The sequence below is a fragment of the Salvelinus fontinalis genome, chromosome 4, assembly GCF_029448725.1.
Source record: "Salvelinus fontinalis isolate EN_2023a chromosome 4, ASM2944872v1, whole genome shotgun sequence".
NCBI lineage: Eukaryota > Metazoa > Chordata > Actinopteri > Salmoniformes > Salmonidae > Salvelinus > Salvelinus fontinalis.
The window spans coordinates 77,118,452-77,136,889 of NC_074668.1; the positions used below are offsets into that span (position 1 = coordinate 77,118,452).

The 18,438-nt window shown below is 49.0% G+C and overlaps 1 protein-coding gene across 2 annotated transcripts in view; it reads right to left on the minus strand.

The window, feature by feature from the left end:
- The window catches only part of LOC129854449 (transcription initiation factor TFIID subunit 4-like), a 102,872-nt gene that overhangs the window by 62,707 nt on the left and 21,727 nt on the right, over positions 1–18,438 (minus strand). Inside the window, exons 3-9 of one of the 2 annotated variants that reach the window (XM_055921500.1) lie at positions 9,126–9,248; positions 8,375–8,557; positions 7,964–8,086; positions 7,243–7,332; positions 6,341–6,538; positions 4,342–4,414; positions 3,458–3,572 (exon numbers count right to left, since the gene is read on the minus strand). In XM_055921500.1, the coding sequence (XP_055777475.1) occupies positions 3,458–3,572; positions 4,342–4,414; positions 6,341–6,538; positions 7,243–7,332; positions 7,964–8,086; positions 8,375–8,557; positions 9,126–9,248 (905 nt within the window). The remainder of the gene's footprint in view (positions 1–3,457; positions 3,573–4,341; positions 4,415–6,340; positions 6,539–7,242; positions 7,333–7,963; positions 8,087–8,374; positions 8,558–9,125; positions 9,249–18,438) is intronic. The other variant, XM_055921501.1, reaches the window with a different exon arrangement.

Sequence of the window (18,438 nt, forward strand, 5' to 3'; positions counted from 1 at the left end):
ATCACTACACAGCACAACACAGCCCAATACAACACATCACAGCACAATGCAACACAACACATCACAATGCAACACATCACAGCACATCAATGTTTGACTGGTTATAAGCTGAATCTCTGAGATCATAGTCTATTCAACCCCTATCCACTTAGCTACTCAACCCTAGCATTATATTCTTCACAAAGGGAAACAATACAAATCTGATGTTACACAAAACACCATCTACATAGCACAACACTGGGCAGTGGAAGGAGGGGGGAGTATTTAAGATCAAACAAAAAATGCCTACAGTACAATCTCAGTATCATCACTATTTTAAGAGGGGGGAGACTCCCACCATCCCTCTCCATTTCTGGCCTATTGCGCACCAATGCTGGGAGGGAGTGGCTGAGAGTGCTCTGAGGTGAGAGGATATACACACGCCACAGGGCTCTGTTCCAACATGCTCTTATGTCCTCAGGAGGGGAACAGTATAGAGGTACATACAGCCCTGCCCTACCAGGGACTACTACACTACACAGCCAGACAACAGGGATTCCTAATCCATGTCAACAAGCAGAGTAGAGGGGCTAGTGCTGGTGAGGATATATGAACCCTATTTGATTGAGCTGACGTGAAACCAGTGTGTAGCCTATGTACTGTATGGTTAGCCAGTAGAGTGCACTGCTAGGGCAGGGAGGCAATGCGTGGTTTCTGTAAACACGGAGGCAGAAGCACCAGAGGGAAAAGGTTGTCAGTAACAAGCAGCCCTGACAGCTTAATTATCAAGGCCACTAAAGATTTATTGGTTTATCAATCAGGGCCCGGGGCGGCTACTTTCCCCTCAGGAGGGGAGGCCATTAGCATGAACCTGGTGGCCTACTATGGGCTCAGAGCCAGTGGTGTAAAGTAACTAAATAAGAACACTTTGAAGCACTACTTAAGTATTTTTGGGGGGTATCTGTACTGTACTTTTACTCACCTACATTCATAAAGAAAATAATGTACTTTTTACTCCATACATTTTCCCTGACACTCAAAAGTATTCGTTACATTTTGAATGCGTAGCAGGACAGCAAAATGTACATACATACGCACGCACTCACAAACTATGTACACACACATAAGCACCTACACTTATAGGTCAGATCGTAAAGATCATTTTTCATGAAGACGATTTTTACAAAGATGAAACGAGCTGAAGAACCTGGAGGGAGGGTGGGGGCAACCATAAACATCTATATTAACAGAGGGTAAACATAAACATCTATATTAACAGGGGGTAAACATAAACATCTATATTAACAGGGGGTAAACATAAACATCTATATTAACAGGGGGTAACCATAAACATCTATATTAACAGGGGGTAACCATAAACATCTATATTAACAGGGGGTAACCATAAACATCTATATTAACAGGGGGTAACCATAAACATCTATATTAACAGGGGGTAACCAGAAACATCTATATTAACAGGGGGTAACCAGAAACATCTATATTAACAGGGGGTAACCAGAAACATCTATATTAACAGGGGGTAACCATAAACATCTATATTAACAGGGGGTAACCATAAACATCTATATTAACAGGGGGTAACCATAAACATCTATATTAACAGGGGGTAACCATAAACATCTATATTAACAGGGGGTAACCATAAACATCTATATTAACAGGGGGTAACCATAAACATCTATATTAACAGGGGGTAACCATAAACATCTATATTAACAGGGGGCAACCATAAACATCTATATTAACAGGGGGTAACCATAAACATCTATATTAACAGGGGGTAACCATAAACATCTATATTAACAGGGGGTAAACAAACATCTATATTAACAGGGGGTAAACATAAACATCTATATTAACAGGGGGTAACCATAAACATCTATATTAACAGGGGGTAACCATAAACATCTATATTAACAGGTAACCATAAACATCTATATTAACAGGGGTAAACATAAACATCTATATTAACAGGGGGTAACCATAAACATCTATATTAACAGGGGGCAACCATAAACATCTATATTAACAGGGGGCAACCATAAACATCTATATTAACAGGGGGCAACCATAAACATCTATATTAACAGGGGGTAACCATAAACATCTATATTAACAGGGGGCAACCATAAACATCTATATTAACAGGGGGTAACCATAAACATCTATATTAACAGGGGGTAACCATAAACATCTATATTAACAGGGGGTAAACATAAACATCTATATTAACAGGGGGTAACCATAAACATCTATATTAACAGGGGGTAAACATTAACATCTATATTAACAGGGGGTAACCATAAACATCTATATTAACAGGGGGTAACCATAAACATCTATATTAACAGGGGGTAACCATAAACATCTATATTAACAGGGGGTAAGCATAAACATCTATATTAACAGGGGGTAACCATAAACATCTATATTAACAGGGGGTAACCATAAACATCTATATTAACAGGGGGTAACCATAAACTTCTATATTAACAGGGGGTAACCATAAACTTCTATATTAACAGGGGGTAACCATAAACATCTATATTAACAGGGGGTAACCATAAACATCTATATTAACAGGGGGTAACCATAAACATCTATATTAACAGGGGGCAACACAAGTGTAGACTACACTGTGCCATTTTATTTAGAACAGGATCATTAGCTAGTGTTAATCCATGTACATGTTTTCGATAATGACCCTGTTCGTACTTAACTTTTTAGTAGTTCATTATCATTCCTACCAAAGAGTTGGAACAGGAATCCAGAGCATTGATGAGAGTATGAATTACCTATTGGCTGGGAGAGAGAGAATGTTGCTATGTGACAGATGAAGAAAAAGTAGAGAGAGAGAGAGAGAGAGAGAGAGAGAGAGAGAGAGAGAGAGAGAGAGAGAGAGAGAGAGAGAGAGAGAGAGAGAGAGAGAGAGAGAGAGAGAGAGAGAGAGAGACAGAGAGAGACAGAGAGAGACAGAGAGAGACAGAGAGAGACAGAGATAGAGACAGAGATAGAGACAGAGATAGAGACAGAGATAGAGACAGAGATAGAGACAGAGATAGAGACAGAGATAGAGACAGAGATAGAGAGAGAGATAGAGAGACAGAGAGAGAGATAGAGACAGAGATAGAGACAGAGATAGAGACAGAGACAGAGATAGAGATAGAGATAGATGAGAGAGAGATGAGAGAGATAGAGAGACAGAGATAGAGAGAGATAGAGACAGAGATAGAGAGAGACAGACAGAGAGAGTCAGGCAGATGACAGGATTTAAACTCATGGCCTTAGCTGAGAGTGTAGCCTGTAGTCATCCAAGTTATCTTGGTGAAATGCTGCCCCCATGTGCTGGCTGTCCATAACACTGAGTAAGATTATCTTTCTCTCTTCTCCTACCTCTCTCTTTTCCTCCCTCTTCTCTCTACCTGAAGAGGTGGACAGAACCAGCGTTTTGTACCTGAAAGAACCGCCTCCGGGATCGTTCAGCTTGTTTTTCTGATTTCCAGAGCCCTTAACGGCAAAACCCACAGGACTTTTGCCTGCTTGGAACGTGGCTCCCTTGCTGACAGTGCCTGGGGGGAAAACACACACACACACACACACACACACACACACACACAGACACACACACAGAGTAATATTATTATGAGCTGTCCCCTCGTATTGTCATCAAACCTGTTCCTGTCTGAAGACTTTCTTTAACCATCTCTGTCACACTGGGGAGACCAGGGGAGACAGAGGCGCAGCATCACAACGTAGGCAGCTCTCCCCAGGTCTGTATAGACAACATCATTCTGTCAATATCACTGCGCTTCACCGGTTCTCCTTACACTCCAAAACCGCATCCTGCTTGAAGACACGTTTTTTGGAGAGGCACAAGGACTGCCAGAGTGAATTTAAACTTGATTTTAACAGGCATGTTCCTAGCCAAGAGGCACAAAGTATTTTTAGAAACTTTTCCCACATTCCAATTTATGGACATAAAAAAACCTACAGATCTTTCACTGCAGGCAACATGAGGAAGGGGCAAATCGAATTTGTATGCACCTCTGATCACACACATGCACACACACGCACAAATACACACACCTGAGAGCACACCACACTCTTTGGGGACCAGTATGGTATTTAGGGGATGTTTTAGGGCTTGCTTCAGTGTGTTCAGTCAGTGTTTGTGAATCAGTGTGAGATGGTAGCAGTGTAAATGTTTGATGAAAGGATGGGGTACAGCAGGATAGGAAACACCTGTTCTCAGCTCTCCTATGTGTCTGGTGTGGGATAAGGATTCTCTGTAGTACCATAGGAAATATGTAACAAGGAATGGAGATACGCTATAGTCACCTTGTGTTCTTAATGGTGTGATCACCATGGGCATCCTGACCTGGCAACCAGCGGAGCCCACTTGCTTGATACCCTGAGGGGGGGGGGGGGGGGGGGGGACAGAGAGAGAGAGAGAGAGAGAGAGCGAGAGAGAGAGACAGCGAGAGAGACAGCGAGAGAGACAGCGAGAGAGAGAGACAGCGAGAGAGAGAGAGACAGAGAGAGAGGGAAGAAGAATGGTAAATACGATGAAAAGCAGGTCTTGTAACATTTAAATTGATTGATCCCAATTCATTTTGACATTAAAAAAGGTATCTCTATATGGGGAGGGAGGAATGGGCCAGTGTGTGTGTGTGTCGGCATAAAACAACGGGAGGAGGAAGAGGAGGAACAGCAGAGTGAAAAAGTGAAGACAGAGAAGAGAAGAGAGGAGGGGAGGAGGGGAGCTGCTTCTGCGCTAATAGAGCCACTTCCTTCCTAGCATGCAGCCTAGCTGTGGGACAGGCCTGAGGCCCAGCCATCCATTCACACCAGTTTGCTTCTCACTGCATATTTTTTAGCCTTGTTTTCCATTCCCTGACACATGCTATATTACTGTTCAAGGGTTGAAAAAGATAGAGGCCATTTCTCCCAGAGATCCCCTGCAGGGCCTCAGAGGAAAATACATTCAGCAGCCAGAATAGAGAAGGTAGTACCTCTGGCAAACCCACAACACAGTTTGAGAAAATCACAGGTAAGTTCCAGAATTAAAAATTGGGGACATTTTTGGGGTTGTTTTAGGACCACACTATAAAGAACATACAGGGTTCCCTGGTTCCAAAACCAGAACCACGTTTTAGCTTTAGACTGGTGTTATACCAGGAGCTATAGTCTAGTAATTACAACTTCTTTGAATGTCAGACTTTTGGTGATTGAGTTGACACAGGATCAGACCAGCCAATAGTCTGGTGGGAGAGCAGAGAGCTGACAGAGCAGTGTGTGTGTGTGTGTGTGTGTGTGTGTGTGTGTGTGTGTGTGTGTGTGTGTGTGTGTGTGTGTGTGTGTGTGTGTGTGTGTGTGTGTGTGTGTGTGTGTGCGCGCGTGTGTGTGCGCGTGTGTGCGCGTGTGTGTGTGTGCGCGTGCGTGTGTGTAGGCTGGCAGAGCAGTGTCAGAGTCCTCTGTGACAGTGGTCCACTACAGTAACTGCTGTACAGCTGCAGCCACACACAGCAGCTCTCAAACTGACCCAGCTATGACCTAGTTACCTCCCCTCACCCACGACACTCCCAACCAGCAGCAGCAGATGAGTGGTGCGGAGGGCACCACCACCACCACCACCCAGCCCTGTGCCCCAGCCCAGGCTACCCTGCCAGTCTGTCCTCAGAGAGGGTATGTCCCCGCCAGCATCGGATGCCAGCGGGCTCTGACCTTGGGTAGTCTCCATGGAGGCCTCTCCTCTGTGAGCCAGCACTGCACTCCATTGACTCATATGTGTATACACACACACCGCTGGGCACAGGCATAGCCATACACACACACAGGCCCCATGGGAGTGCACTGATCCAGCCCTGTGGCCAGCTGCCTTGGCTAAGCCTCTGTATGGTCTGTGGTGTGCTGGCCTAGCCTGTCAGTGAAGCCGTTCCCCACTGGAACACATCCAGCTCTGTCTCAGTCTCTGAGCACTGGGAGACACTTCTCTACTACTGGGGCCTGGGGAATCTTACTCATCACTCCTTTGGTGCCTAGGTACATACCAAGACAAATGACCTTGGATTTAGTGAAGACGCAATTAAAACTTTGGAAATCTAGAACAAATACTTATTTACCCCACTGATAAGTAAGTATCAGAGTATTACAGTATCATCAACCTTAACAACAGAACCGTGGCCAAAACATGTTCTATTAGTTCTAATACTTCCACAGAGAGTCATAACCAGGGGTCATCTATGTTTGGCCCAGTGGACTGTATGACTGTGGCTGATCTCTGTGACTGGAAATGTGAGTGTAGAGACAGCTATGACTGTGAGTGTACTGTACCTACCAGGGCAGCTGTGTGTCCCTGGGCCCCGACACTGGCCCCCGTGGTGCTGACGCTGTTGGGGAGGCGGCCGCGGACAGCTGGGCCGGCCATGATGGCAGAGCTGGTGCCTGTGGTGGGGGTGGCTTTGGCCTGTGGCAGAGGCTGGATCAGGGAATGCTGAATGTTGAGCAGAGACAGCCGCAGGGCCGGGAGGCTTTTCTGTTGACGGGCAGATCACACACAACAACAGAGGCATTAACATACAGTACATAGTAAAAACAAGCCATTAAATGTGTTTTATTTATTCTAAATTAGCAAATGTGAAATTATTATTACATTGTTGTACAAATATAGATATCATTATAACAAATAAATCTCCCAAATCGTGAATATTAAAATGACGTGTATTATACTTGACATGTATGCTCAATGGACAAGTGCTCATCCATTAGCCAAACATTTGGGACAAACACTCCAGCAGTAGACCTGAAAAATGTTTGGTCTGTGGCATATTTTGATGTAAACTTCCTAACATTGCATGACAACATGACTGTGTTTGTGGCTGGCTGGCTCTGCTCTGCGGAGGGAGGGCTGGGTGGCAGTGGCATGATGTGACACTCATCACGGATGGCTGGAGAGGCCTGCTGGCTACTGGCACGGACAGCTGCAGGGGCCACTGTCACACACAGTCTGAAGTCAGGCCAGGGGAGCGGCCCCTGCCTGGGTCACATGTGCTGGCCTCTCCACTGCCACTCTGGCTGTTTTACGTTCTCCACCTTTCTCCTGAAGGGTACACTTGCACACTTTCTTACATTGATTTTACAACGGTAGAAACTCCCTCCAGACAATGTTTTCACCAACCAATGCTTTTACATCCATGACGAGGAGTGTCCAAATGTAGCCTGAGTAGATACAGTACACACCTTGAGGAAGGGGACCAGGTAGGGCTGAGGAGACGACTTGAGCTCTGACTGCAGTCTGTTGGTGAACTCCTCAGGCTCAATCTTAGCATCCTATGAGCAGGAGAAGAGAGGGAGGTTTATTAACCCGTCAGCTCCTTGTTATGTGATGTGACACACTTGTACAACAGAGAGCAGAGCATGTGATTGAAGCGATGTGCAATGTGATTTCTGAGCACATTGAGATGAGGTGAAATCCCCTAAACGACGGTGTTGATATTGATTTACATTTTAACATCCCCTGGGACACATCTCATTAACAACTCTGAATAAATAATATCCTTAACAACAGCTTCACTCTGGATCATGTTAGAGTTTTATGCTGCCATCTACAGATGAAGAAATACATTACATCACACAACCTGTCAACGTCAGAAATATTCTTCCTACACTATTAGGCTCCCCATAGGAGAACCCTTTTTGGTTCCAGGTAGAACTATTTTGGGTTCCATGTGTAAAGGGCTCTACCTAGAATCAAAAGGGTTCTTCAAAGGGTTATCTTATTTGGACAGCCATAGAACCCTTTTCGGTTCTATATAGTACCTTTTTTTCTAAGAGTGTAGGGCAAAGAAAGTAGTATTCCATGTTTCTCTGTTGATAAGACAGTAATGTAGAGATAATGTAGAAATAATGTAATGATGTGGTAATGTAGAGGTAATATAATGAGTCAGGTAGTGAGACTCACCAGTAGATCCTGGACCAGTGACTTGACATTTTTGGAGGTCTCAGGTGACGGAGAGTTGTGGGAAGCCAGCTTTATCAGGGTGGCCAAGAAGTTCTTACACTTCTTCACATTCTCCTGCATCTCCTAGGAAATTGCAAATTCAATAAGCATGTAATGTTATGATTTTATCAATAAATATGTTGAACACTTTATCTTTCAGTGTTTGGGGATCGGAGAGGACACCGGGGAAGAGTCTGTGAGTGTATGTACATGTGTTTGTGTGTGAGGCTATGCCCACTATGCCCAGCTGTGTGGGGCCATGGCCATGGTGGAGACACAGCCAGCCTGCTGGCAGCTATGACAGCATTGGGGCTTGAGGAGCCTAACCAGCCCAGAGGAGGCCGGCAGACTGGAGCAGAGCAGAGTACAGACCTGGGAGATGACAGAGGCTCCTGGGGCTACAGGGGCACTGGTCTGTGGGGGCAGGGCTGGCTGCGAGGCAGCCTGGGCCCCAGCCTGGACCTGGGGGACCATCACCACGGGGGCCTGGGGGGCCATCACCACGGGGGCCTGTTGGGGAGCCGTCACTGCCACAGCCGGCGCCATGGGGCCCTTCTGGAAGAGCAAGGAGCAGACAGAGAGATAAACAGGACGTGAAGGGAGCTTCCAGCAAGGCCACAGAGAACAGGAGGGAAACAGCACAGCGCTCCTGTCACATCGGGTGTCCTGACTTCTGTGGACATTGCTTAACAGAGAGGAGGGGAGGAGAGGGGACTTTCAAGCAAAACAGCTCCTCCAAATAATGATGCACCTGACTAGAAAACCCTAAACATACCAGTAATCCCCCACCTGTGTCCCCCCACTGGTCTTGGACAAAACTATGTAAAGTTCAAGCTATACATAAATAATTCAATTTTGACTGAATATATCATTCAATAATTAACTCTCTACTCTGTTAAAAGGGTCAGATGGGATGCGCCCAGATTAGAAGAACTTATAGGTTTGTGTTGGTAAAGAGGTGAGGAGGAGGAGGAGGAGGAAGAGGAGGCAGACGACGAAGCGTCGGAAGAGGAGAAAGGGGAGAAGGAAGAAGAGGAACAGGATGAAGGGATGGGTAGAGGAGGGTCTGAGAGGGATGGAAGGATGGAGAGATGGGAAGTTCTGTAGTGGAGAGTCTGCTCACAGAAGGTGGCGCAGGGGAGGAGGAGATCTGGAGGACAGGGCTAGGAGTGGGAGAGGGAGACGGCACCATCTTGGCCTGGACAGGAGGAGGACATGGCCGAATAGCCTGAGAGGTCACAGGAGACTGCAGAAAATAAACAGAGAGAAAGAAAAAGAGACAGGGTCAGTGCAGGAGGAGGGGCAGGTGAGACAGGGTCAGTATAGGAGGAGGGGCAGGTGAGACAGGGTCAGTATAGGAGGAGGGGCAGGTGAGACAGGGTCAGTATAGGAGGAGGGGCAGGTGAGACAGGGTCAGTATAGGAGGAGGGGCGGTGAGACAGGGTCAGTATAGGAGGAGGGGCAGGTGAGACAGGGTCAGTATAGGAGGAGGGGCAGGTGAGACAGGGTCAGTATAGGAGGAGGGGCAGGTGAGACAGGGTCAGTATAGGAGGAGGGGCGGTGAGACAGGGGCAGTATAGGAGGAGGGGCGGTGAGACAGGGTCAGTATAGGAGGAGGGGCAGGTGAGACAGGGTCAGTATAGGAGGAGGGGCGGTGAGACAGGGGCAGTATAGGAGGAGGGGCGGTGAGACAGGGTCAGTATAGGAGGAGGGGTGGTGAGACAGGGTCAGTATAGGAGGAGGGGCAGGTGAGACAGGGTCAGTATAGGAGGAGGGGCGGTGAGACAGGGTCAGTATAGGAGGAGGGGCAGGTGAGACAGGGTCAGTATAGGAGGAGGGGCGGTGAGACAGGGTCAGTATAGGAGGAGGGGCAGGTGAGACGGGGTCAGTATAGGAGGAGGGGCAGGTGAGACGGGGTCAGTATAGGAGGAGGGGCGGTGAGACAGGGTCAGTATAGGAGGAGGGGCAGGTGAGACAGGGTCAGTATAGGAGGAGGGGCAGGTGAGACGGGGTCAGAGGTGGGGGGGGTGAAGAAGGAAAGAGAGAATGACAAAGAGAGAGGAGACAGAGAGAAAACACAAAAGCAACGTGCCTTCAAGACGAGGAGAAGGAGAAATGCAACATGCCCTGAAGACGTGGAAGAGAAAGGTCATTATAGTAGGAAGTGACAGTAAATCACTGTGGATCCACAGGATGAAACAGAGAGGATCTGATCCAGAGAGGAACAGAAGAGAAAATACTGTGATGCTGATGCCAAGGGTGAGGTACAGTAATACTATTCAATGGGAAGTACAAAATAAGTTCCTCTAATGCAATGAGGGTCACAACTATTATGAATGAATCAGTGTCCTTTAAATGTTGTTTTTTTATTAACCCTTCTTCTCCCCAATTTCGTGGTATCCTAATGGTAGTTACAGTCTTGTTTCATCGCTGCAACACAGTAACACAGTACAGTCCTTTACTAGACAATCCAGATTATTGTACCCACTGTCACGACAGAAGCCTCTCTTCACAGCATCAGGGCAGACAGTGAGAGGGAGGGCTGGGCACTAACTAACACAGTACCATGCTGGTGGGAGGGCACTAACTAACACAGTACCATGCTGGTGGGAGGGCACTAACTAACACAGTACCATGCTGGTGGGAGGGCACTAACTAACACAGTACCATGCTGGTGGGAGGGCACTAACTAACACAGTACCATGCTGGTGGGAGGGCACAAACTAACACAGTACCATGCTGATGGGAGGGCACTAAGTAACACAGTACCATGCTGGTAGGAGGGCACTAACTAACACAGTACCATGCTGGTGGGAGGGCACTAACTAACACAGTACAATGCTGATGGGAGGGCACTAAGTAACACAGTACCATGCTGGTAGGAGGGCACTAACTAACACAGTACCATGCTGATGGGAGGGCACTAAGTAACACAGTACCATGCTGGTAGGAGGGCACTAACTAACACAGTACCATGCTGGTGGGAGGGCACTAAGTAACACAGTACCATGCTGGTGGGAGGGCACTAAGTAACACAGTACCATGCTGGTGGGAGGGCACAAACTAACACAGTACCATGCTGGTGAGAGGGCACTAACTAACACAGTACCATGCTGGTGGGAAGGCACTAACTAACACAGTACCATGCTGGTGCGAGGGCACTAAGTAACACAGTACCATGCTGGTGGGAGGGCACTAACTAACACAGTACCATGCTGGTGGGAGGGCACTAACTAACACAGTACCATGCTGGTGGGAGGGCACAAACTAACACAGTACCATGCTGGTGAGAGGGCACTAACTAACACAGTACCATGCTGGTGGGAAGGCACTAACTAACACAGTACCATGCTGGTGGGAGGGCACTAACTAACACAGTACCATGCTGGTGGGAGGGCACAAACTAACACAGTACCATGCTGATGGGAGGGCACTAAGTAACACAGTACCCTGCTGGTAGGAGGGCACTAACTAACACAGTACCATGCTGGTGGGAGGGCACTAACTAACACAGTACCATGCTGATGGGAGGGCACTAAGTAACACAGTACCATGCTGGTAGGAGGGCACTAAGTAACACAGTACCATGCTGGTGGGAGGGAAAAAACTAACACAGTACCATGCTGGTGGGAGGGCACTAACTAACACAGTACCATGCTGGTGGGAGGGCACTAACTAACACAGTACCATGCTGGTGGGAGGGCACTAACTAACACAGTACCATGCTGGTGGGAGGGCACTAACTAACACAGTACCATGCTGGTGGGAGGGCACTAACTAACACAGTACCATGCTGGTGAGAGGGCACTAAGTAACACAGTACCATGCTGGTGGGAGGGAAAAAACTAACACAGTACCATGCTGGTGGGAGGGCACTAAGTAACACAGTACCATGCTGGTGGGAGGGAAAAAACTAACACAGTACCATGCTGGTGGGAGGGCACTAACTAACACAGTACCATGCTGGTGGGAGGGCACTAACTAACACAGTACCATGCTGGTGGGAGGGCACTAACTAACACAGTACCATGCTGGTGGGAGGGCACTAACTAACACAGTACCATGCTGCTGGGAGGGCACTAAGTAACACAGTACCATGCTGGTGGGAGGGCACTAAGTAACACAGTACCATGCTGGTGGGAGGGCACTAACTAACACAGTACCATGCTGGTGGGAGGGCACTAACGAACACAGTACCATGCTGGTGGGAAGGCACTAACTAACACAGTACCATGCTGGTGGGAGGGCACTAAGTAACACAGTACCATGCTGGTGGGAGGGCACTAAGTAACACAGTACCATGCTGGTGGGAGGGCACAAACTAACACAGTACCATGCTGGTGGGAGGGCACTAACTAACACAGTACCATGCTGGTGGGAGGGCACTAACTAAAACAGTACCATGCTGGTGGGAGGGCACTAAGTAACACAGTACCATGCTGGTGGGAGGGCACTAACTAACACAGTACCATGCTGGTGGGAGGGCACTAACTAACACAGTACCATGCTGGTGGGAAGGCACTAACTAACACAGTACCATGCTGGAGGGACGGCACTAAGTAACACAGTACCATGCTGGTGGGAGGGCACTAAGTAACACAGTACCATGCTGGTGGGAGGGCACTAACTAACACAGTACCATGCTGGTGGGAGGGCACTAACGAACACAGTACCATGCTGGTGGGAGGGCACTAACTAACACAGTACCATGCTGGTGGGAGGGAACTAACTAACACAGTACCATGCTGGTGGGAGGGCACTAACGAACACAGTACCATGCTGGTGGGAGGGCACTAACTAACACAGTACCATGCTGGTGGGAGGGCACTAACTAACACAGTACCATGCTGGTGGGAGGGCACTAACTAACACAGTACCATGCTGGTGGGAGGGCACTAACTAACACAGTACCATGCTGGTGGGAGGGCACTAACTTACACAGTGCAGGGCACTATGTGCAGGGCACCAAGTAACACAGTACCATGCTGGTGGAAGGGCACTAAGTAACACAGTACCATGCTGGTGGGAGCGCACAAACTAACACAGTACCATGCTGGTGGGAGGGCACTAAGTAACACAGTACCATGCTGGTGGGAGGGCACTAAGTAACACAGTACCATGCTGGTGGGAGGGAAAAAACTAACACAGTACCATGCTGGTGGGAGGGAAAAAACAAACACAGTACCATGCTGGTGGAAGGGCACTAAGTAACACAGTACCATGCTGGTGGAAGGGCACTAAGTAACACAGTACCATGCTGGTGGAAGGGCACTAAGTAACACAGTACCATGCTGGTGGGAGGGCACAAACTAACACAGTACCATGCTGGTGGAAGGGCACTATGTAACACAGTACCATGCTGGTGGAAGGGCACTAAGTAACACAGTACCATGCTGGTGGGAGGGCTGGGCACAAACTAACACAGTACCATGCTGGTGGGAGGGCTGGGCACAAACTAACACAGTACCATGCTGGTGGGAGGGCTGGGCACAAACTAACACAGTACCATGCTGGTGGGAGGGCACTAACTAACACAGTACCATGCTGGTGGGAGGGCACTAAGTAACACAGTACCATGCTGGTAGGAGGGCACTAACTAACACAGTACTATGCTGGTGGGAGGGCACTAACTAACACAGTACCATGCTGGTGGGAGGGCACTAACTAACACAGTACCATGCTGGTGGGAGGGCACTAACTAACACAGTACCATGCTGGTGGGAGGGCACTAAGTAACACAGTACCATGCTGGTGGGAGGGCACTAAGTAACACAGTACCATGCTGGTGGGAGGGCACTAACTAACACAGTACCATGCTGGTGGGAGGGCACTAACTAACACAGTACCATGCTGGTGGGAGGGCACTTACTAACACAGTACCATGCTGGTGGGAGGGCACTAACTAACACAGTACCATGCTGGTGGGAGGGCACTAAGTAACACAGTACCATGCTGGTGGGAGGGAAAAAACTAACACAGTACCATGCTGGTGGGAGGGCACTAAGTAACACAGTACCATGCTGGTGGGAGGGAAAAAACTAACACAGTACCATGCTGGTGGGAGGGCACTAACTAACACAGTACCATGCTGGTGGGAGGGCACTAACTAACACAGTACCATGCTGGTGGGAGGGCACTAACTAACACAGTACCATGCTGGTGAGAGGGCACTAAGTAACACAGTACCATGCTGGTGGGAGGGAAAAAACTAACACAGTACCATGCTGGTGGGAGGGCACTAACTAACACAGTACCATGCTGGTGGGAGGGCACTAACTAACACAGTACCATGCTGGTGGGAGGGCACTAACTAACACAGTACCATGCTGGTGGGAGGGCACTAACTAACACAGTACCATGCTGCTGGGAGGGCACTAAGTAACACAGTACCATGCTGGTGGGAGGGCACTAAGTAACACAGTACCATGCTGGTGGGAGGGCACTAACTAACACAGTACCATGCTGGTGGGAGGGCACTAACGAACACAGTACCATGCTGGTGGGAGGGCACTAACTAACACAGTACCATGCTGGTGGGAGGGCACTAAGTAACACAGTACCATGCTGGTGGGAGGGAAAAAACTAACACAGTACCATGCTGGTGGGAGGGCACTAAGTAACACAGTACCATGCTGGTGGGAGGGAAAAAACTAACACAGTACCATGCTGGTGGGAGGGCACTAACTAACACAGTACCATGCTGGTGGGAGGGCACTAACTAACACAGTACCATGCTGGTGGGAGGGCACTAACTAACACAGTACCATGCTGGTGAGAGGGCACTAAGTAACACAGTACCATGCTGGTGGGAGGGAAAAAACTAACACAGTACCATGCTGGTGGGAGGGCACTAACTAACACAGTACCATGCTGGTGGGAGGGCACTAACTAACACAGTACCATGCTGGTGGGAGGGCACTAACTAACACAGTACCATGCTGGTGGGAGGGCACTAACTAACACAGTACCATGCTGCTGGGAGGGCACTAAGTAACACAGTACCATGCTGGTGGGAGGGCACTAAGTAACACAGTACCATGCTGGTGGGAGGGCACTAACTAACACAGTACCATGCTGGTGGGAGGGCACTAACGAACACAGTACCATGCTGGTGGGAAGGCACTAACTAACACAGTACCATGCTGGTGGGAGGGCACTAAGTAACACAGTACCATGCTGGTGGGAGGGCACTAAGTAACACAGTACCATGCTGGTGGGAGGGCACAAACTAACACAGTACCATGCTGGTGGGAGGGCACTAACTAACACAGTACCATGCTGGTGGGAGGGCACTAACTAAAACAGTACCATGCTGGTGGGAGGGCACTAAGTAACACAGTACCATGCTGGTGGGAGGGCACTAACTAACACAGTACCATGCTGGTGGGAGGGCACTAACTAACACAGTACCATGCTGGTGGGAAGGCACTAACTAACACAGTACCATGCTGGAGGGACGGCACTAAGTAACACAGTACCATGCTGGTGGGAGGGCACTAAGTAACACAGTACCATGCTGGTGGGAGGGCACTAACTAACACAGTACCATGCTGGTGGGAGGGCACTAACGAACACAGTACCATGCTGGTGGGAGGGCACTAACTAACACAGTACCATGCTGGTGGGAGGGCACTAACTAACACAGTACCATGCTGGTGGGAGGGCACTAACGAACACAGTACCATGCTGGTGGGAGGGCACTAACTAACACAGTACCATGCTGGTGGGAGGGCACTAACTAACACAGTACCATGCTGGTGGGAGGGCACTAACTAACACAGTACCATGCTGGTGGGAGGGCACTAACTAACACAGTACCATGCTGGTGGGAGGGCACTAACTTACACAGTGCAGGGCACTATGTGCAGGGCACCAAGTAACACAGTACCATGCTGGTGGAAGGGCACTAAGTAACACAGTACCATGCTGGTGGGAGGGCACAAACTAACACAGTACCATGCTGGTGGAAGGGCACTAAGTAACACAGTACCATGCTGGTGGAAGGGCACTAAGTAACACAGTACCATGCTGGTGGGAGGGCTGGGCACAAACTAACACAGTACCATGCTGGTGGGAGGGCTGGGCACAAACTAACACAGTACCATGCTGGTGGGAGGGCTGGGCACAAACTAACACAGTACCATGCTGGTGGGAGGGCACTAACTAACACAGTACCATGCTGGTGGGAGGGCACTAAGTAACACAGTACCATGCTGGTAGGAGGGCACTAACTAACACAGTACTATGCTGGTGGGAGGGCACTAACTAACACAGTACCATGCTGGTGGGAGGGCACTAACTAACACAGTACCATGCTGGTGGGAGGGCACTAACTAACACAGTACCATGCTGGTGGGAGGGCACTAAGTAACACAGTACCATGCTGGTGGGAGGGCACTAAGTAACACAGTACCATGCTGGTGGGAGGGCACTAACTAACACAGTACCATGCTGGTGGGAGGGCACTAACTAACACAGTACCATGCTGGTGGGAGGGCACTTACTAACACAGTACCATGCTGGTGGGAGGGCACTAACTAACACAGTACCATGCTGGTGGGAGGGCACTAAGTAACACAGTACCATGCTGGTGGGAGGGAAAAAACTAACAAAGTACCATGCTGGTGGGAGGGCACTAAGTAACACAGTACCATGCTGGTGGGAGGGAAAAAACTAACACAGTACCATGCTGGTGGGAGGGCACTAAGTAACACAGTACCATGCTGGTGGGAGGGCACAAACTAACACAGTACCATGCTGGTGGGAGGGCACTAACTAACACAGTACCATGCTGGTGGGAGGGCACTAACTAAAACAGTACCATGCTGGTGGGAGGGCACTAAGTAACACAGTACCATGCTGGTGGGAGGGCACTAACTAACACAGTACCATGCTGGTGGGAGGGCACTAACTAACACAGTACCATGCTGGTGGGAAGGCACTAACTAACACAGTACCATGCTGGAGGGACGGCACTAAGTAACACAGTACCATGCTGGTGGGAGGGCACTAAGTAACACAGTACCATGCTGGTGGGAGGGCACTAACTAACACAGTACCATGCTGGTGGGAGGGCACTAACGAACACAGTACCATGCTGGTGGGAGGGCACTAACTAACACAGTACCATGCTGGTGGGAGGGCACTAACTAACACAGTACCATGCTGGTGGGAGGGCACTAACTAACACAGTACCATGCTGGTGGGAGGGCACTAACTAACACAGTACCATGCTGGTGGGAGGGCACTAACTAACACAGTACCATGCTGGTGGGAGGGCACTAACTAACACAGTACCATGCTGGTGGGAGGGCACTAACTTACACAGTGCAGGGCACTATGTGCAGGGCACCAAGTAACACAGTACCATGCTGGTGGAAGGGCACTAAGTAACACAGTACCATGCTGGTGGGAGCGCACAAACTAACACAGTACCATGCTGGTGGGAGGGCACTAAGTAACACAGTACCATGCTGGTGGGAGGGCACTAAGTAACACAGTACCATGCTGGTGGGAGGGAAAAAACTAACACAGTACCATGCTGGTGGGAGGGAAAAAACAAACACAGTACCATGCTGGTGGAAGGGCACTAAGTAACACAGTACCATGCTGGTGGAAGGGCACTAAGTAACACAGTACCATGCTGGTGGAAGGGCACTAAGTAACACAGTACCATGCTGGTGGGAGGGCACAAACTAACACAGTACCATGCTGGTGGAAGGGCACTAAGTAACACAGTACCATGCTGGTGGAAGGGCACTAAGTAACACAGTACCATGCTGGTGGGAGGGCTGGGCACAAACTAACACAGTACCATGCTGGTGGGAGGGCTGGGCACAAACTAACACAGTACCATGCTGGTGGGAGGGCACTAACTAACACAGTACCATGCTGGTGGGAGGGCACTAAGTAACACAGTACCATGCTGGTAGGAGGGCACTAACTAACACAGTACTATGCTGGTGGGAGGGCACTAACTAACACAGTACCATGCTGGTGGGAGGGCACTAACTAACACAGTACCATGCTGGTGGGAGGGCACTAACTAACACAGTACCATGCTGGTGGGAGGGCACTAAGTAACACAGTACCATGCTGGTGGGAGGGCACTAAGTAACACAGTACCATGCTGGTGGGAGGGCACTAACTAACACAGTACCATGCTGGTGGGAGGGCACTAACTAACACAGTACCATGCTGGTGGGAGGGCACTTACTAACACAGTACCATGCTGGTGGGAGGGCACTAACTAACACAGTACCATGCTGGTGGGAGGGCACTAAGTAACACAGTACCATGCTGGTGGGAGGGAAAAAACTAACACAGTACCATGCTGGTGGGAGGGCACTAAGTAACACAGTACCATGCTGGTGGGAGGGAAAAAACTAACACAGTACCATGCTGGTGGGAGGGCACTAACTAACACAGTACCATGC